The following is a 20409-nucleotide window of genomic DNA, read 5'->3' as shown; positions in this document are numbered from 1 at the left end:
CCTCAAAAGAACCCATGATACATCCATTTACAGGGTGAACGGGATGAAATCAACCCCATATAATCATATTTGACATATTAATTGAAGTAGTAGACAAACCCGCTCAAATTGTCACCGATATTTTAGATTAACTCCGTACCTAAATCTGCATTGGACAAACAGTGCGTCTGCCACGAACAAGCGCCCGCATATTTGGTCTACAGTTAGACTTCAGACATGATTTATTCGCGACTGCTGCTTCGTGGAACGGTTGGACGACCATCGAGCTACTTATATCTAGGTAAGTAATTATGGGATTTAGCCTTTGGGACTGACGACTATTAACTGCTTTAATGATGCCTTCACAAGTAGTCAACCTACCGGCTTTGAAATCTTCCCTCACCGCTCTAAGAAGCTCTCTACCCCGCCCGTCGAAACATGCGATTCATCAACTTGTCCCTAGTCCTCCCAACTGTTTGCCCGATGTCTCAGCCCTGCCTACTGCAATCCCATCCAATAACGGCTCGTCTGTTGGCTCGCAGACCCAGGACCAGAATCCCACAAGCACCAACGCTGGTGACACGGATGAAATCTTCCAACAAGAGCTTCAAGGGATGAGCAAGACCACGTTGAATGGACTAAAAATGGCAAACCATACCCGACGTCAAAGATATTTAATTAACCAGGAACGATGTCGCCGAAGCGCCGCTAAGAAAGCAGCATCAATAAGTAATCAAGCTCCAGCATCGGAACCGGAACAGGAACCAACCAACACTCCTTCAGACAGTAAGGCTGTTACCTCGATCGCGGCACGGCCTCTAGGGCCCAGCGCTTCAGATGACGCGGCTTCGAGGTCAGCCAGAGAGCCTCCCAGGCGTTGGTATCATTTTCCAGAGTACCACGACTTAATCGCCCAACGAGTTTCAGGTGTTCTTTTTGAAAAGCCTGACAGAGACGGCGTCCATGAATGGTTGACCAACATTGTCGGAAAATTCGAATGCTCGAGGGAGGGGTGTAAGCACGAATGGGAGAGTGGTATCGTCTCTACTGTTATTCGCAAGTACGAGCTTTCCGACGACGAAATTGCGTATAACGCGAAGGTATTCAACCAACGATGCATCAGATGCAAGTCACTAGGGATCGTGACGATAGATCAGGACATCTATGTTGAGAGAGTGATACGTAGGCTGAAGATTTGGAGAGACGAGAAGGTTGACGAAGTGGCAGTGCCCTTCAAGCCGACAAGACCGCATATAAAGTCGCTCTGTGAGGGCTGTAGGGTAGGACGTTGTCAAAGGGGATCTTGGTCAATTGTTGAGACGTCGGATTATTAGATTGTGACTTCATTTTCAGTCAGTTACAATATTTCTTAAATGAGAGATGGCTTGAAATTTTTCGGCCTTTCCTTTACTCCTTCAAAATTGCGCCCCTATCATTCACAATTGTCTTTATCTAAACAATTATCGACTGTTGTAATCCGCGTTTTCGTCTTCCGATTCATTTCCTTATCTTGTCAATTACGAGGACTCTCGATATATTTTTAGCCGCAAAAAAAGCGATTCTTCATCATAGAAAATGCCATATGATACTAACTTACATCCTACTAAGGTTCCTACATCTCCCTGGCGCTACTACTAGATCCCATATCTAGGTAGTGGCTCACCAGTATTACATGTCCGTCTGCATAAAGGCGCTGTTTTCAGTAAAAGAAAAAAAAAAAGGCCCCCCAAGTTTGAATAATCATCTACGTACAAATTATTATTAGTCAAATCGCACTTGAACTCTAAAATTCAGGCATCATTTGATCTAAAACTTGGATTAAATTTCTAATAACCCGTAAACCTCATAAGCTAGACCAGGCGGCTGTTTCATCAGCATTCAGAAATGCCACGTAACACTAGCTGAAGCTTTCAAAATTTCCACACCCCTCCAGTAGCATTAGTAGGTCACAAAGATCGGATGTACTAGGAATACTTCAAAAGCTAGCTGACACTGGAGCTAGGATTTTCACAACCGGCCGACCCCACCCAGAGGATATCAATGAAGCGTTTAAAAAAATGGACAAGATCGAGCTTAGCGCAAAAGTAGGTGATATTAGGAAGTACATCAACGCGGAAATTAGCAGGTACCAGAAAAGAACACCAATGGAAGGGCATATTGATGATGAGTTGAGAAATCGCATCATCGAAGGCCTGACCCAAAAGTCGAATGGAATGTAAGTTAAAACTCAACGATGTGGGGACATACCCTATAAGTACCTATATCACCAACTCTTCAACGTTGCAGGTTTTTACTTCCCAAAGTTCAGCTGGAGTTCCCCCTCAACCAACATACGATCCCTGAATCGGCTCCAACATCTCAGGTGCCGCAGGTGGCAATCTCCCGAAGTGGTAAGCCAAATAAACCAAAATCGCGAATACAGGTACACCAATGCCGATTCCCAGCCCCACTCCGATCTTCCCAGACTCTGACAGACGGCCTCCTCCTCCCGTGGAGGCATTTGTCGAAGCGGCAGTAGTTGCAGTCGTGGTTATAGTTACCGTATTCTTCTCGGTTTCTTCGTTCGAAGCTTCATTGCTAGGGGTGACGAAAGTTGTGATGGTTTTGGCTGGGTTATATTAATGAATTAGGATCATCAGATTAGCACATTTTTTTGTAGGTTTCTGTTTCTTTTGACAATCATATAGCTACCCGTAATCATCTCTGAATTGAATTGAATAAATAGATGGATGGATTGATGATAAGTTAAAATGAAATGTACCTACTTTCATTCTCCGCCGTACTCGTCGTCGAACTCTCAGTAGTCCTCACCGGCACCGTCCGTGTCTCCACAACCGTCACCGTCTCCGGTGCAACGGCACCGCTTCCTCCACTCGTACCCGTAACCCCACCCCTATCGTTCGCAAGATATTGACTACAATACCCATCAAACACGCTGATGGCGCCGGGTATACCCCTTGTATCCTCAAAACAACTAAACTCGACGCAAGTTGACAAATGATCGGTGGCCCTGCTCCTGATATTGCCGTCGCATAAACACGAATTAACGCTACAGTCGACTACATTTGTTAATTGGTTGAAACCGGTGCACCGGACATTAGGGTACCGTTGGAAGCAGCAGATTACGCAGGAGCTGGTGGATATGAAGCTTTGGAAGTCTGATGCGCTTCCGAAGTTGATGGATTCGTTGTCGGTATCTGGGGGGGCCACTTGGGCGGTAACTCGGGAGGTTAGGGTTGTGATGGATGCCAAGACTGCGGCAAGAAGCGGGCTCTTAATAAAGCAGATCATGCTGAATATCCAGCTAAGTTAAGCCTCGAGGCTATAGAAGCTAAAATACTTAAGAATCGTGGAAACGAATTTGGAAGTAACCGTCGACGAATCCAGGGGGGGAGGAGAGAAAGTAAGGTTACTGGGTATGTCTTGGCGTGACAAACACAATCCCTGTTTTGCCTCCCCACATGCTCATGAATGAGGTACCTGAGAGCTTCCCATGGCCATACATCTGCAGCGGCCTGCACCCTGAGTATCATCCGAATGTTGGATTTACCACATTAGGCATCCCGCAGACTCGCATGAGAAGAACGTGGAGACGAGTAGCTTGGCGGGGCCAAACCGAATTCTGTAACAGTGAAGTGCAGCAGAAAAAATTCGGATAAAACCTCCACAACAAAAAACCGCAGGTACCGGCTGCAAGCCGTGTGTATGCAAGATGCCGTGGTAGGCTTTCAAAGCTGCGAGGAACGAAGTAGTGCCCTGGATTATGTAGCCCTGCCGAACTAATGCGTTTTTTGAAATCTAGAACCGCCTTGGGAATATTCCCGGAAGCGAGACGATTATTATGACAAAAGACGAACGCTGGACTATATTCCGCCATAGCTGATCGCTTTAAAGAAATCGAATTAGTTCCTTGAGATACCGTAGTCCTTGCGCTTACGGATTGTTTATCAGGGCTGCTATTCCTTGACTTAGACCTTATACCTTGTTTCTCGGGACTGGAGTTCCTGGACCTCAGTTGTTTCGTTATATCGAGTCGAAAAACAGGTTCTGCGAGCCTACAGATGCCGAGATCTCTATTCGAAGCCGACGAAAACCCGCTTTGCGAAGCGAGACTGAACTTCCGTTTCATCGGCGAACCGGGATGTTCCAGTGACGGAGCAGCCTCCTCAATGGTAAAGGAAGCCTTTAGCTGACCGATCGTTATGACCTCTAAAGGGTCGTCGCCCCGCTCTGCGTTAATATCGGCCATATCGATGGGTGGGTTTCCAGAATCTGGATGTTTTGAATCCATTTGCGTATTTACTTGTAAAGAGGGGAACTCTCATGCAAGCCGTGCAGGGTGGAGGTCGACGACAGCAGGCGATAAGTAGTAAACGACAGATGGTTTCAATATTTGGTTTTTGTCGTTCATGCAGAAGAAACTCCATGGCGTTAGGGCTATATATGACAATGATAGCGTCATAATCTCCTAACCATCCTTAATTTGGATAACCACCACAACCCATAAAGCGTGAATCACACTAGCACGAATGGGATTTTCATCAAAGGCGATATCAGAAAGCTCTTGAATTTGAATCGAACAGAGAAAGGACTAGTAGAGGCAATTGGCGCGGGAGCGTCATCACGCGCTTGATACGGCTAAGCTGAGAAACGAGGCCCACCGCAAACAAGACGGAGGTCGGACACAGACAAGAGGGTATACTTTTTTAAGAAAATTAAGTGGTTGGAATGCTTGAAATCAGTGCTGGTTTTTGTGCCAAGATCAAAAATCAGTGCTTGATTCTAACAACTCATACCTGGGTTTTATCGAAGTATCGAGATGAAGAATTATGAGATCAGGTTTCTTGCCGCTGCGTAAGTTACCTATCAAAGCTTCGCTCGGCTGCCAGTTCATACTCGCACCTTGGTATGCAATATTACTACTCTCGCCAGCTACTGCATTAATTACTACGCAGCAAATCCCACCAGGTTCATCGGGAGCATATCTACTTTAGATGATACATCAATACCACCAGCTGCTAAATATTCCTTAAGCTGCTCTCCATATTCATCCCCTCCTACGGCACCATGGAAGGCAACTCGGGTATCGAAAGCGGCACTGAGGTTCGCCTCGCATTGGATAACATCTGTATTACAGGAAGAAATAGGGGCCGGTTCGAGGTGAAAAGCATGCCCATGTTGAGAGCGCCTATAACGGCAATATCTCTCCTCGTAATTGAGCGCTGCATGTCTGCGGGCAGAAGTATCCGTAAGTTAGAAATGGCGGGGCCTGTGTCTTTTTGGTATTCTGGGAAGAGAAGGAATAAAGCATATATAGGGTACAAAAGAAACATGGGCACCTCGGCTGTAATTTAGACATTGCAACCACATGATGGCTTGGCATTAATATGAATCATCGAAAAAAGAGTACAACAAGAAGAGGCCCACGGTTATGCACATGTGCAAGGGATTTTCCTGGGATTTGAAGACAGATGAACCGCGAGGCAATATAACTAAGCAATTCCTCTCAGGTTAAGTTGCAAACATAATACACTAATGGTACCAGTCTCATATCATTCTTCGACCGATGATGGCCTCTGTCATGATATCCCTGCCCTTATTTCGAAATTGTTACGCCATTCTAAACCAGTTTGACAACCAAACAGACTGCATCGTCACAGCATTCTAATCCTGCAACAACCCATTGACATCCTTTTAGATATTCTTTCTCATTCAATACCCTTAGAGAATCACCGATTGGTTTCCTCTTGTAATCCGGCATTCGGGACATAGCTTTCAAGTCGAAGCATGCGAGGGGCACGGATTTCTCGTCTATTGGAATTACGTCGATCTTTGGCGGAGACCAGTTAAAGCTGGTTCCTCGATTTTGGCTGAATACAATGAGTTGTACGTCGAAAAGACCCGGATACAGCATATTGACCTATTCAAGGAATTAGTTACCGATAACTTTACTTGCTGAACATATACGTACACCTGCGTTCTCCGTCATGCTTCTCAACAGCTCTTGAAAGCTTTTGTAAGGTTGATTCAATATTCGATAGCAATACGCTTGAAAGACGCTTTATAATTCTATCCCAGTTTTGTTTGTTCCATGATTCGGATATTTATATTCCAAGTGATTTGCTTGCGCCTAAATGACGAGAAAGGCATATATATAGAATGCCGTTTCCGGCCAGGCGAAGACTTTGACACACCGCATGCAGCCCCGACCAATGCTGGGGCATCCCTCTTCGTCACGAGACTTGGTATAGATTCGAAAAAACGAAATGCCTGCAGTTGCTTTGCTCTATTTCATACTAACTGCAATAAACAATTTACTATCTGACCCTCATTTATCCGACAAACCGCGAGTTATATCTTAAGATCGCAGTACGTTGTCCGGAGTACAGATATCCGGGGTACGAACACGACCCACGCTTTACGACTAAGTGCTCGCATAACTGAACCTATAAAACGCATGCAATGTAATGGTTTTGTAATTCAAAAGCTTAGAAGGTATCCGAAAATTTACTACAGTCTAATCACGTCCGGAAATCAGGTGATGAGGAATACATAGATCAGAAATTATTTAATTCAAAATATAATGTTCTTCACTTTAACATAGAGGTAGCTAAAATTATGAAAGCAGGTTATTGTCTCACCATTTGAGGGATTTGTGACTATTCTGATTTTGAAAAAATATGTGGTAAGAGTATGCAAAAATACTTCTTTCAAAAACAACAATCTCCGACTCAGAAATTCCGCTGGTGGGCTTATCGAGCACAGAGGGGACCGCCCAAGAAAATATGGGCCATCCTTGGAACATTCGGATCTACCTATTAAAGAGGCTAAAAAAATGGAAGCGAATAAATTATAAAATTTAAAAAACCAAGATATTGTAATAATTGCGTATACATCTTTATTAGTATAATATTGTAAATATAATTTGTCCCCCTCTTTCTGTTTCTGAAAATTTTTTTACTTACTGCTTTAATACTAGTGTTATATCTGCTTTCTTATTACAATCTAGTACACTAATACGCAATTGTAAAAAACGGACCTCGAAGAGGGCCCGCAGTTCATTAAACAACAATACCCTTTCGTTCGCAGGCAGGGGGAACAAAAAAAAATACCCTATTAGAAAATACCCACGATTTGGCAACATCGCTCTTGTACCAATACGCCACCGTGTTTGTCGATTGGGTCCACGGTTTCCAATACATTTTTTATATGAAGAATTAGGTACAATTGCAACAAAAGAATCATTTAACTTTCAGGCCTCATATTATGCTTAAACTCCAATATTTTCCGTACTATTACCATTATGTTTATACTGGATTTCTGCATTTTATTAGCAATACCACACCAGCCGGGCCCACCACTCCCAAATTAGGAAAAGGAAATAAATCTAACAAATACAATGCCAATAATATCCATTAATTAATATCTGCAAATTATTCAGATTTTAAATAAAATAGGATATGGTATACCATTCAAGATTAAGCAGTGAAGATGTAGACATATTATGTTATATACAGAGCTACTTCCCACAAACACCGGCATAAATTATTGTAATACCGGAATTCCAAGATATTCTAGATGCGTTAACACCCTTCTTCAAGCTATAAAATATCCATAACATCCCGGGCATAAACTTTTCCATATTTCCCTTATATCATCTACATCGCTAAACAAAATTCTAACCAACATAGTGATTAAAGAACGATAGTCATGCAAATCAGCTTTCTCAGTCGATTAAGTAATATCCAAATCGGTAGATCTCTCCAATCGTGAGAGTTGCCTTCTGGCCAACGCTCAGCCACCAGTTGTGGTATTTCCAACTAGCAACTCAAGTTTAATGTTATTGTGAACAGACGAAATGGAGATGTACATTTGGAGTCCAGACAAACTTTAGGCATATCAGATACACGCATTCAGCACCGCTAACAGAGATAGAATAAATAAACCAACAAAAAATACACGGATAAAAGTAACCTTGCAATAAACTTATCAAAAGACGGTTTTGGTAACACCTCCATCCAGAGTAAATCTCTTCCTTACCTGAAGTTTAATCAATTTGGTGCCAAGTACTACGATTTTTTTAAAATCCCCTCAATAATCAACTATCATAAGGCGAGGGTAATATATAAACATTTACCCAGCGTTTAAACACATAATTTGCTTAAATGTATTGGCCGCATTCCTATCCATTTTATAGTCTTCAGCAGAATTACTAAATTTAGTAGTATTGTAGAAATTGACGTGTTTATGGAATATATTAAACCATTAAAGACTATTGAAATAGTATATAATAATAAAAAAAGATAGTTCAAGTAATTTTAAATGAATGTATAGATTTTAAATATTAATAATTATACAAATGCTAAGGTACTTTTAAAAACGAATATTCTGAATGACTGAATTAGCGAACTGTTGGGAAGAAGCTGATTAGGACATGAATTATTATAAAAGTTAAATTAGGCGTTAGATGGGGAGCAATATATACTATACTTTATGAACTTTATCTAATGTGACAATTTTACTTATTGTGCTTAAAATAGAGCAAAACAAATCAAGGCAGATGGAAAAGAAAACGTATGCAGTTTTAGAATTGATGAATGAGTAGGTAAGATCAACTATTGTGATGGATCCTTTGAAAGTATTGAAAGGGTTTGGATTTTTTTTTGTACCAAAGAAAGATTTTAGAAGTTTGAGTTTGAGATTAGGAAATATCTATTGAGCTGAAGTGAAAGATTCAAGAGCAAGCTGGGCCTTGAATTTTTCATAATTGAAGCTGTTATTTGCTGCCATATTTTTCAAAATGCGGGTGATTATTTGCAAATAAAGAGCCGTATTATCTTCTTGAATAGACATGGGGTACAGCATGGTTTTGGTGGTGAGTTGACTGGCCTTCAAAAGAAGTGGGTACACTGTGACGCTAGGAATCTTTCTATAGACCTGTTGCATGTTGGAAAGATTAGAGCGGGATATTAATATTGTTACTTTTCTTGTACAGTTCTGTTGAGGTGGGGCCGAAGTAGTTGGACTAAAAGAGGGTACAGCTAGATACGCTATCTCGCAGGGTTTTCCAACATCGAGAGGTGTGAATGGGGAGAAGTAGAAAACCACTCCAGCTAGGGGACGGTGAAGTATCCCGACGGCTGGGTTTTGGATAACACAGTTCTCTGTATGCCAAATTTAGTACGAAGTTCTGGACAATGATCTGAAGCGTGAGAACTCATACCCATGATGACAGACAGAGAATGAGATTTCCCGGACCCTTGCAACCCGCAGATGAAGGTGGTAAATGGTGTGTTGGTGTTGAGAAAGACTATATCGTCGTCAAGTTCCTCATCAGATCGAAAGTTCAACTTCAGACTTTCGCTTTGAAGCTTGGCGAATGTAGCGAACTGGAGGCTGCTTGCTGGCGCATCATCAATGCTGGGATCAACGCGGATAGTATCCGACGTGAAGAGCGGGGCAGGAGATATAATAGGTTCAGCGGGGGTATGGTCATTCGCGTCACTGTCTGGAGGCCTGTCAAACAGCTGCGTCGAGGTATTAATCAATTTTTTCGTTGACATCTTCCAGCCTCCTTCGATCTGGATTTCAGGCCGTGTTGATGGCTGGCCGGTAATCTTAGAGTCGATTTCGATGGCCCTCGTATGATAAGCTGCATAGTTAGTTAGATTATGTCTTTACTTCTAGGGGATGAACGCGGGGTGCATCCTGGTCTGTCTGAATGAATGTGTCTTCATCCTGCGAGATTTCGATATTTCTGCCTTCCCAGGATTCTGGCTACCGGTAGCTGCGTCCATAGTAAATGCTTCTAGCCCTTGAATTTGAGATGGCCCCTGAGCAGGTCGAAGGATTTCTGACTGGACGGTCGATTGTGTCGCTTGAATTTGGGGAACTGTGACAGCTTGCGGTTTCGGAGCGTTTTGGATTGCTGAAGTAGCTGGTGGAGGACCGTCACGATGCCAAAGGCTCCAGTGTGGAAAGAGCTTCTTCACAGCCGGATCACTTGGCGTGGGTGGGACGCGGTATTTCCTTTGTCTATCGAGGTGGTTAGCAGCTCTCCAGAATCAGTCGAGTTAATTCTCTTACCCAAGATCATCCCGTATCATTTTTTCTATTAGCAGGAATTCTACGCTTTTGAGCGTTTCTGGTCGTATAGTTTTGCGAACTTCTTCGACAAGTTTCTTAGTTTTAGGCTGTCGGCTGGAATATGCTGGTAAAAGGCATCATAGAGCCAACATTGTAGCACGTTCTGTACTTTTGCCCGCATATTGATGTAGGTAATAGACTATCGGAATATTTTCAAGGGGCGCGGTTTCGGTGGATTCCGGAGGGATGGTGATGTTTGATTGTAGGAGCCGCTGAAGTATAAAATCAACGGGAAGGTAGGTGTTGTGGAAGCATATGAGTGATATCACCACTCTCGGCATAATCCGTCGAAGTACAATCCCAAGTACTCAACCGTCCTCAGCTTCTCTTAGTATAGAAGTAGGCTCTTGTCAACAAAGCCTTCCCACTGATTATTAGTTTGGTGCTGAAAAGGGCTAACCTCAAGCTCTTGACCCGCAAGCTCGAAGAGAAAAGGATGGTTATATGATTTAAAAACTAGAAGGTAATATACACAAGTAGAAGGAACATTGTTACCCGGGTATAACATGCTGTAGCACGATAAGGCACTACCCGCATATCGAAAGCGTTCAAAGTACCCCGCATGTCTATGATTGTGGATTGGAGGTACGTATGAGAAGCTCTCGCGGGCTATGGGCCCAACAAGTTGACGAGATGGCTGTGCATGTGCATCATTCGTCAAACGCTCTTGCGAAGGACGGATAGCTTGGCGTCAACCGTTTAGCGTCCTTCGTCAAATCGGTTGCTTTCAAGCGGAATGAGAGTGAGACATAGTTGACGAGTGAAGCCCCACATAGAGGTATCTTCTCAGAAGCCCACCCTCTCCGGTATGATTACAGGTTCGTGGACGATCTTTGAGAGACAGTTTTCGGACGTTGCCCTTGCTATAAAAAAAAAATAAAAAAAAGTTTGATTGTGGTTCTACCCATTCTTTTGAAATATACAATTTACTGTGCCAAAAAAATGCCAGGAACCCCCACCGACTGCAAGCCCCTAGGCGATACTCTTCGCGCTCCACCAAACTCGCCTCAATAATTATTATTCTATCATACGTTCCCCTTCATAGAAATCAAATTAGCACAGACTCTCGAGACTGTTGCAGCTTTCGTTAGCTCGTGTTGGGGGCAGGGTTTCTTTTTCTGTCAGGTGGCATTTTGGGATGTGTTGCGAATGCTGCATTTCTCACGCGGCATATTTTTGGACATGTACTTGAATTTCCAGACACTATGATGCATGCAATGTTGCACGACGTATATGTATGGGTATGCATTGATTATCAAAGGCCATGCCTGCATTTTCCTTCTCACAAATTAATATCTTATAAACGAGCAAACGCCTTAAGATTTCAAGCACCAGCGCCCCATCGTAGCCTTATATCCGGTCCGTAGGCGATAGATATATCACGAAATCCGCACTGTAGAAGGGGTATGCACCAACCTTCGAAATTGGCTAAAAGTTACACCCTTCCTTACTCCCGATATATGGGGGAACATAGCAAATACTCACTACGATCTCCTCACGAATTATTATGAATTCCTCAAAGAAGCAAAGTAATCATTATCATCTTCTCCTCACAAATTCGCCGCAACAATTCAGAAGTATCATATCATTCAACGAATTCGTTTCCATAAGGTCGAGGATCCCCTATACCGCCTTGAAACCCGCCGACCAGAGAGCCATCGATATTTAACCGCATATCGTGACCGCGTCAGCGAGATGCTCACAAGTATCTATGGAGACATCAACGACGTTGGTGATGAATACTAGGGATTTTGCGAAGAGATGTTAGGGCTTCTAACTACGATCCGTTTGAGATTGGAAAGAACGACTCTCCTCGTTCTCAGAATTTTTGCATCACCTCAGTTTACCTATGCGCAAGTGGAGGAATAATACATAAACAACCAAAGAATTATACTACTGAATAAATATTTGATTTTAGTTTGTGGGTTTTGTAGTGTTTTTTGGTAGATGGTTGATATTATCTGTATAGATGTTTTATATATACATTTTTTTTTAGCGGCCTCAAGCTCGGTTGAAAAGGTATTTAGTTTTTTTGCAAGCTGTAATAGCATATTTACATTTAAAAATTCTGTTTATAATTTATCTACTTTGAATCGCCTAAGGATTATATACACGTATATAAGGAACTTTCAAACAAAGACCATTATCTGTACTTTATTACCGGATGTACTTAACCACTTGAATGAATATGTCATATATGCATCTTTGCAAACACATCCCATTAGGTTGGTGTGAATATGATCTGATTTTTTTTTTTTCCTTTTTCTTCCGGTAATATAAGGTATATTTATGAATATTATTGGGTAGATTGAATAACTCACAGCAGAGGTTGTTGACTATTCAGGCGCTACTAGGCTACCAAACCGCCAATTATGTTGCTGTGTTAAATTTTGAACAAAATGGCTTTTGTTTTGGCAGATATTACCCCCGCATTTCTAATTATACTGTCATAATTTTCATTTTATATGATTTTTATAAACATATATTATTCACGTATTTCTTTACATAAGTAAAATCAAATACCTGATATTAACAAAAAAGGATTGAGTGTATTGACTAGGCACATACTGTTGAAGCTAAGTTGAGGTATTCATTACCCTTAGTATATAGAAGCTCTGGGTAGCTAATACCAGAAAAAGCTAGCTTCGAATTGACATACTGGGATTTAATAGGATCAAGGTATATTGGCATATAGGATCAGGACTTCTACACAGGCAGTGACCAACGGATTCCCTTGCGCTGGTAGATCGGTACATAATATAATATCCGTTTGCGGCCGAGTTTTTCACGCCAGAACTTTCTCAACTGGTGAGCAGTCACGACGATAGAGATGTTTCGGGTTGGTTCACTAGCTCCAATCTCTGGCCGCCAACCCCGGTAGAAATCTGGGGTGCAGGTGCCATCTCCCTTTCAGTGCCGGCGACTTTACTGATATCTAACGTACTCCCTTCACTGTCACTATCCGTTGTTGTAAATTCCAATTTACTTGTTGTAGGTTTCTCTTTATAAGGTATAATTTCAGTTTCGATTTCCTTCGATAAATTGGTTTGCTTATTGTTATCCGGTATTAAAATACCGACACACTCTATTTGTGATTGGAGTTTGCTAATCTCAAGGTCGGGTATATTCTTTGAATTAAAATTTTTCGGGCTGTTAAGCATATAGACATTTATAAGAGCTGATGGTTGGGATCTTATTGTAGTATTATTGTGTACATCGTGGATATATGATAGACGATCTTTTGGTTTGGGAATAGATCGCAATAACATTATATCGTTTATAGTAGGTGTTATCTTTGAGTCTAAGTTCATACTGGTATCGATTAAAACTGTTGGAATTTTAAGTAGATTTTTTAGTGATAGAAATTAAAATAGTACTTTAATACCCTTTGTTTATGCTGCACTGGGTTTGAGAAGTTTGATGTTAGTGTCATAAAAGGGATCGTGTAACATCCTGTTCAAAATATAACTCCCATCTTCTATTCCAAAGTTTTGAGCGGTGCTTTGAGGTGCTGTAGGCGCCAAAATCAGCTCATAAAAGGGTAATCCTACTGTCGTGGCAGTTTCTCGATGCGTTGGGAGCATTGGCATATCGAAGGTCGTTAAGCTCTCAAACGGAACTGAGTTCCAGCCGACTTGGAACTCCCCATATGGCTCCAACGTCCACGGCATATTTGGTGCCGCACTGAGTTGAGGTTAAGCTAAATGTTCTTGAGAGCGGTCGATCTGGTTCAGAGAATAGAATAGACTTCCGAAAAGGTGGGCAGATTGATGATATTATATAGACATCCAACCCCCCTTCCGTCAATTGAAGAAATGAATTATCTCTGAGCTCATACCATACGAAGATGCACAGCCGTAGTCTTCGCCTTCAACGTTTCACGATACGCAGGGATTACACAGCGATTGATCATGCAACTTTTATTTCGAGGCTTAAAAATGAATAGAAGGCCATAAATACTGCCAATGGCCGGTCGCCTCAAGAAGGCTATAACACAATTGATTGCTCAGCTCCATATTTACAGCCCGCTTTGTCTATAGAGAGCTCATATCTGAATTCTTCGTACATAAACTCAGAATAGGCAGCTAGCATAGACAGCAGCATAGAATGGCAACGATTGGCATAACAACTTGAGCGGTTTGTGATACAGCTTACGTCATCAACATCCTTCGATAAATTACAAAACAAAATCTGACCAGAAAAGATTTTCCAATCCTCCTTAAATCTTATTCTCGATGGATAGAAGTGTCGGCAGAGGCGGTTCTAGCACAACTGCATATCATGTCAAGGGTACACATAAGCTTCGATTCAAAACCCAACCCACAATCGTTGCATCGCCCCTTGCAACCGCTCTAGTTACAGAACAAGTCCAACAAGTCTCCCTGAACAAACCTTACCAAGCACTAGTTTTTACAACACTTCAGTAAGAGAAAAAGAAGTTTACCTTTGGAGAATTTACTTTCTTTAAAAAACAAAACTAATACTGAGTCTTTAAGTAAAGAGGTTTGAATCTTAAATTGTGACAAAAGCTAGGCTTGTAAAGTTGGTTTAGCTGCTGGATTTTGGAGTGGTTGTTGGGTGATGGTGCGATTGTGTAATTGCATTGTACTGATATGTAGGGGTTTTTTTGTGTCTGGTGTTATGATGAAAACGGGTTTGGGGAGTTGAAATATTCAATTTTATTTATTTTCCTATTACTTAGAACCTAGAGCAATATGACAATAGAGGGCATCATATATCCATATTCTGTTAATCAACAAAATAGAATCTGGCGTATCCTGAAAATCACTTTAACTTGAGTTTACAATCCAGATACTAGGGATTCTCTCTTGTATTTAGAATTGAACGAAAGATAGATATGACACTGAATTTTGGATTTTACTTTTATAGAGTGTTCGCACGCTATCCTGAATTATTTCTGTTTTTCTATTGATATTATGTTACAGTGTAGACTTGCATATATTTGTTACTAAATTAACGGACGCGATAATTTGCATTACTGGAATAATACTCAATACTATATAGCCCTATCTGAGCAGTGTTCAGGAGGCATCGCTCAAATCTTAAACACGCCAGGTCCTGGGATATCTCTAAAATATCCACCAAACACCTATGTTTAGTTCAGTATCAAAATAGTTCTATCGGCAATTCAAGAGTTTCCGACGAGGCGAAGGAATCCGCGAAAGAACGCCTTGAGCAGATGTAAAAGCCAGAGATGACACATCATAAGTTGTCGCAAAACCCTATTATTTAAAATATAACTATGCGCATGATGGATAGGACGCAATTGGACGCACATCAATCTAGACCGCGCTGCCGAATAGGATATCCTGTTATGCGCAAGTTTAGCTCTGAAAAATGATATTCGTCTCAAATTTTGATTGATAGCATAGTTTTAACCTGGCTTCTCGGTAGTTGGGTGTTCTTATCGTGTCTATCCTAGTGCTCCCATCCTGAAGTTAGAGCTCATCTACGGATAAGTGGCTACGGCACTGCAGCGTTCTTTGATGTAGGTAAATATTGGAACATGCGCGCAATATATTCCACAATCATAGCGGCCAGGCCCCCAACTCCAGGGTTGTTCTATTTACCTTCTTCCTATTCCTCAATTTCTGCACACGTCACTGGAGCTGTCACTGATTCGCAAAACTGCCTTAACTTCAAATTCAAATTCACATTCACATTCACATTTAAATTCAAAAAACTAAAAGAAACCCCTCAACTGATAATAATTCATTTCCCTACTCTATAAATTCGGTGTAGTTGAAAGAACACTCTCCATCAGAATCCAGTATGAAGGATCAATCTAATTGAACCACGCTATATTGTCTTTCAGCAATGAGATAGTAAGGTTGCTAAACCCCGATACTGCACAACCGAATGACTTGTATGTTAACCAAAATATTAGTATAGTATTATTATCCACCAATAATTCATTTAATAACCCAATAAGTTCTATATATTAATTGCCGACATTATATATAAACGTAATTAATATCAAAAAGTAGGCATCAAATGTTACTAATAACATACCAACTCTGTTTAATATAGCTGCAAATAAAGAATTTTTTTTTAAAAAAAAAGGTATTTGAAGATATTTTAATAAATAAATAACCAACCAAATTATCTTAACATCCAGAAGTTTGTTTATTCTTGAATATTTTAACAACCTCATTAAAGAAGTTGAGGCTTTGGATAATAATCAGCCATACTGGAGCTGTAATACTGAGAGTTTTAATATAAATATTTAGCTCTATAATTACAACTATCTTGAATTTAATGAATATTATAACAACAATAAGAGTAGAGATCTAGTCAATATTGTCCTTGAGCTGACCGATGGGGATGTGAGAAAAGACCGTCATTTATTCAGGGTGAAAACGACTGAACTAAATACATGATGTTTCTTTATGTAAGTACGAGTGACATCTTGATATAGTCCCTATCGTTGTGTCAGTATATGATATGGTGATATGGTCTATACCGACCTATCGGTCACGTAATACAGGGCAGAATAGGATGGGCGCTGAAGTAGGTAAGCATACAGGAAAGATTGTGCGGATTCAGTGATAAACATGAGTGTTATTATTTCTGTGCATAAGCGTTTGGCTGCTGTTGGTTATGGCTTCAAATCTGGCGTGGTAGTTGGGAACCTGGCCAGCCAATCAGCGTCCGCCTGGCGTCCAGAACAGGCAACTGCCACACCTGCTCCCCAACATCTCAACCCAACACTCCACAAAGTACCCCCTTCGAAGCGCTGTTGTAGCTGTGCGGACAGCTAGCCGCAGCCAGCTTGCCAGCTCCTGAACCGCTGACACTGCGCGCACATACCAAATTTTAAAATTTCAAAACTCTATTCTTCACTGCCGTGCATATAAAATGGTCCCTGGCTCTGAGCTTTGTATTTATCTGGTTTATCTTATTTTACTCTTTTTTGTTCCACCATCTCTTACAAAGTTCCAGCCTTCTTTCTCCAGCAATCGACTGTACCCTTCCGTCTAACCTTTGGGGTCTTCAACTTCAAATCAAAACAATGGGAACCCTTTCGGCGCCTTCCTCTCACTCAAAGACCAGCCGGACCAGGACCTCTGAGAGACCCCATATCACAGAGCTTGTACGTTCCTCCAATTTTTCACCTTCTCTAAGCTGGGCTCAATAAAACACAGTCGGAACTAACAAACGTATCCCCTAGCCGATGACATGGAGAAACTGGTGGAAGTATGCGGACTGGCTCAACGTATACTTTGTCGTTATAATCCCGTTGATCGGGTGCTACTGGGCCTGGTTTACCCCGTTGCAGACAAAGACAGCTATCTGGGCCATCATCTATTATTTCAACACCGGCATCGGCATTACCGCTGGTTACCACCGATTGTGGGCCCATACGTCTTACTCTGCAACCATGCCATTGAAGATCTACCTTGCAGCCGTCGGCGCCGGTGCTGTCGAGGGTTCCATTAAATGGTGGGCTCGCGGGCATCGTGCACATCACCGTTACACTGACACCGACAAGGACCCTTATTCCGTTCGGAAAGGTCTTCTTTATTCCCATATCGGATGGATGCTCATGAAGCAGAACCCAAAACGGATCGGTCGGACCGATATCACCGATCTCAACGAGGACCCGTTGGTGATCTGGCAACATAAGCACTACATTCCTGTTGTTGCCTTAATGTCCTTGATCTTCCCAATGTCGGTTGCCGGTTTAGGCTGGGGGGACTGGAAAGGTGGTTTCATCTACGCCGGCATTCTCAGAATTTTTTTTGTTCAACAAGCTACCTTCTGCGTTAATTCATTGGCTCATTGGCTTGGAGATCAACCTTTCGACGACATAAACTCTCCACGAGATCACGTACTCACCGCGCTTGTGACCCTCGGAGAAGGTTATCACAATTTCCATCACGAATTCCCTAGTGACTACCGAAACGCCATCGAATGGTTCCAATACGACCCCACGAAATGGGCCATTTGGACCTGGAAACAGCTTGGTCTTGCTTATGACCTCAAACAGTTCAAGTCTAACGAGATCGAGAAAGGTCGACTTCAACAGATGCAAAAGAAACTGGATCGAATCCGTGCCAAACTCGATTGGGGTATCCCTCTTGGCCAACTTCCAATCATCGAGTTTGAAGACTTTCAGGAGCAAGCTCGCAACGGAAAAGCACTCATCGCGGTCGCTGGTGTCATCCACGATGTTGGTGACTTTATCAAAGACCACCCCGGTGGCGGGGCTATGATAAATTCTGGCATCGGAAAAGACGCCACTGCCATGTTCAATGGCGGTATTTACAATCATTCGAACGCCGCGCACAACTTGCTCTCAACCATGAGAGTTGGTGTTATTCGCGGTGGATGCGAGGTTGAAGTTTGGAAGCAAGCACAACAGGAGAACAAGGATATTTCCGTAAGTCTTTCCAGAGACACACAGTTTTGATCTTTTTAAGGCTAACCATCGGCGTGTTTTACAGTTCGTTAATGATTCTACTGGTGCAAGGATCGCCCGTGCTGGCGCTCAGGTTACCCGGATTCCAGAACCCATCATTCCCGCCCAACCCGCTTAATTCTCTTCACCGAATTCTGAATAGACGCAAAACTGCGTTACAGACATAATCAGCCTTTTAAATATTCTCATAACAATTGCTATTTATCATTCCGTTGGGTGTTTTACTTGGGCGGTCTTTGTTGTACTATGTTTTCGTACTAGAAGCGTCGTTATCGGAAAGCATCCCCTTACTCACTTGCTTATCTCACGGCGGTGTTTTCTTTTCCTGAGATAGAAATAAGCACTAAACTACCCTAAAACTAGTCAATGGTTTCTCAGCCTTATCTTTGTAAGGGCAAATCAAATCTTCCGCCGCTAATGTCCAAGCCATATGACACATTGTCGTGAAGGCCACGAGTTTATTGAAGTCGTCCGAACATGACTATGTGTGTACAATATATTTTCCATTACAGTCAACCCTTGTAGAGTGAGGTTAGGGAAAGACCCAATCGAAATATATATACAACAGAGCTCGATGTGATTTTACTCTATAATATAAGATGAATAGAAAGAATTAGTGCAAAGGAATTGTCATCTATTCACTTGTGGTTAGGTTCGGCAACAAGTGGCTCCTCCGAACACGGAATACCCCGCAATGATAATTGGCTGTATCAGTACTGCAGCTGCCTGGATATCTGTTTTTAGCTCATTATGCTGTTGCATCTAAGCAGGCGGCTGCTTCAACGGGCGTCAAAGGCACGCTTCACTTGAATAATGATCAGTGACAAGCATTGATTACTCTTCACAAAACTCTTCTCCATGAACACTGTAATTTCGTTTTGGCCAGCCAACATCCTTCCGCTGCTAGTTTGAGGAAGCTAGCGAAAAAGTATGCCTATGCCAGCAAGGATGTGGTGGCATGGCCGGAGCTCCTGGGACGCCGTTTACCAGGTAGGTTTGAGCACATGCTCAACTTTATCTGGCATACTCAATGATTGCTCTGCCTTACGAAACCGTGCTAGTTTCCGCTGGCACGTGGGTGGAACGTCAGGCCTCTGCAGGTACAGGATGGCAATTGAATAAGCAGGTCCTCATGACCGCGAGTTTAGCCTCGACTTGTGAGCCCTGCGATGGGAATGGCATCGTGACTCCCAAAGGCTCAGACTACGGAACATTCTGCCGTAGGCGTCCTGCGAGATAAGCAATCGTATGGGATGCGCCTCAAGGTTGATTCTGAGGGAGACTCCCGGTTATTCAAGGCGGTCCCCTGGCCCTAGCATGCGTTGGGGAGATCCTAGCGTGCACATCAAAGATCAGGCTCATCAAATTTTCAGCAGATCTAGACCGAAGTTTGTATACTGCTACGATACCTATGACTACAGCGATTATGGGCGGAAAATTGAACATACCCACTCTCAAGGGGGATGTCGAACTCAAACATCCCATCCGGAATCAGTACAGGCGACCGAATAACTGTCGCCGGCAAAGGTGTGTTGAAACTAACGAGCCGTAAAGAGCCTACGCTGATCTGCAAGTTTAATTCAGAGTCTCTCTGCCAAAGTAAGTAATTTCATCAGTCCTCTTATCCTTCCACGGAACTGAAATCTGGGCGTTATTTGCGAATGGATCTCTTAGAGCATCTCAGAGAACCCTGCTCGAAATCATTGCCGATGATTTGGGAGACCGCCAAGCGAAGCAGATCATGAACGTCTTCGGCATGTGAAATAACAAATTCCGATGATAGAACTCAGGACACCATTCGACGCACAAATTTTATTTATTTATTTGTACTCTAGGGTTAA

General features: G+C 42.4%; 8 protein-coding genes across 8 annotated transcripts; 2 read left to right on the top strand and 6 right to left on the bottom strand.

Annotated features, from left to right (window-relative positions):
- Positions 1-335: 335 nt before the first annotated feature.
- On the top strand, positions 336-1313 carry AOL_s00091g75 (uncharacterized protein; the record flags this gene model as incomplete). Its single annotated transcript, XM_011125833.1, has 1 exon — positions 336-1313. One exon carries the CDS (start codon positions 336-338, stop codon positions 1311-1313), a length of 978 nt encoding a protein of 325 aa, XP_011124135.1.
- Positions 1314-2300: 987 nt separating this feature from the next.
- AOL_s00091g74 (uncharacterized protein) lies at positions 2301-3270 on the bottom strand (the record flags this gene model as incomplete). The annotated part of the gene is made up of 2 exons (XM_011125832.1): positions 2301-2587; positions 2745-3270. 2 exons carry the CDS (start codon positions 3268-3270, stop codon positions 2301-2303), a joined length of 813 nt encoding a protein of 270 aa, XP_011124134.1.
- A 238-nt stretch (positions 3271-3508) lies between these two features.
- AOL_s00091g73 (uncharacterized protein) lies at positions 3509-4270 on the bottom strand (the record flags this gene model as incomplete). Its single annotated transcript, XM_011125831.1, has 1 exon — positions 3509-4270. The coding sequence occupies one exon, from the start codon at positions 4268-4270 to the stop codon at positions 3509-3511; it is 762 nt and encodes a 253-aa protein (XP_011124133.1).
- Positions 4271-5599: 1329 nt separating this feature from the next.
- On the bottom strand, positions 5600-5893 carry AOL_s00091g72 (uncharacterized protein; the record flags this gene model as incomplete). The annotated part of the gene is made up of 1 exon (XM_011125830.1): positions 5600-5893. One exon carries the CDS (start codon positions 5891-5893, stop codon positions 5600-5602), a length of 294 nt encoding a protein of 97 aa, XP_011124132.1.
- Positions 5894-8691: 2798 nt separating this feature from the next.
- Positions 8692-10246, bottom strand: AOL_s00091g71 (uncharacterized protein; the record flags this gene model as incomplete). Its single annotated transcript, XM_011125829.1, has 4 exons — positions 8692-9143; positions 9203-9631; positions 9761-10014; positions 10110-10246. 4 exons carry the CDS (start codon positions 10244-10246, stop codon positions 8692-8694), a joined length of 1272 nt encoding a protein of 423 aa, XP_011124131.1.
- Positions 10247-12941: 2695 nt separating this feature from the next.
- Positions 12942-13286, bottom strand: AOL_s00091g70 (uncharacterized protein; the record flags this gene model as incomplete). The annotated part of the gene is made up of 1 exon (XM_011125828.1): positions 12942-13286. The coding sequence occupies one exon, from the start codon at positions 13284-13286 to the stop codon at positions 12942-12944; it is 345 nt and encodes a 114-aa protein (XP_011124130.1).
- A 231-nt stretch (positions 13287-13517) lies between these two features.
- Positions 13518-13796, bottom strand: AOL_s00091g69 (uncharacterized protein; the record flags this gene model as incomplete). The annotated part of the gene is made up of 1 exon (XM_011125827.1): positions 13518-13796. One exon carries the CDS (start codon positions 13794-13796, stop codon positions 13518-13520), a length of 279 nt encoding a protein of 92 aa, XP_011124129.1.
- A 3362-nt stretch (positions 13797-17158) lies between these two features.
- On the top strand, positions 17159-18686 carry AOL_s00091g68 (uncharacterized protein; the record flags this gene model as incomplete). The annotated part of the gene is made up of 3 exons (XM_011125826.1): positions 17159-17239; positions 17318-18529; positions 18594-18686. 3 exons carry the CDS (start codon positions 17159-17161, stop codon positions 18684-18686), a joined length of 1386 nt encoding a protein of 461 aa, XP_011124128.1.
- Between the last annotated feature and the right edge of the window lie 1723 nt (positions 18687-20409).

The sequence above is a fragment of the Orbilia oligospora genome, assembly GCF_000225545.1.
Source record: "Orbilia oligospora ATCC 24927 unplaced genomic scaffold scaffold00091, whole genome shotgun sequence".
NCBI lineage: Eukaryota > Fungi > Ascomycota > Orbiliomycetes > Orbiliales > Orbiliaceae > Orbilia > Orbilia oligospora.
Note: the sequence above shows the minus strand (reverse complement) of the source record. Positions and strands in the feature narration are given on the sequence as shown.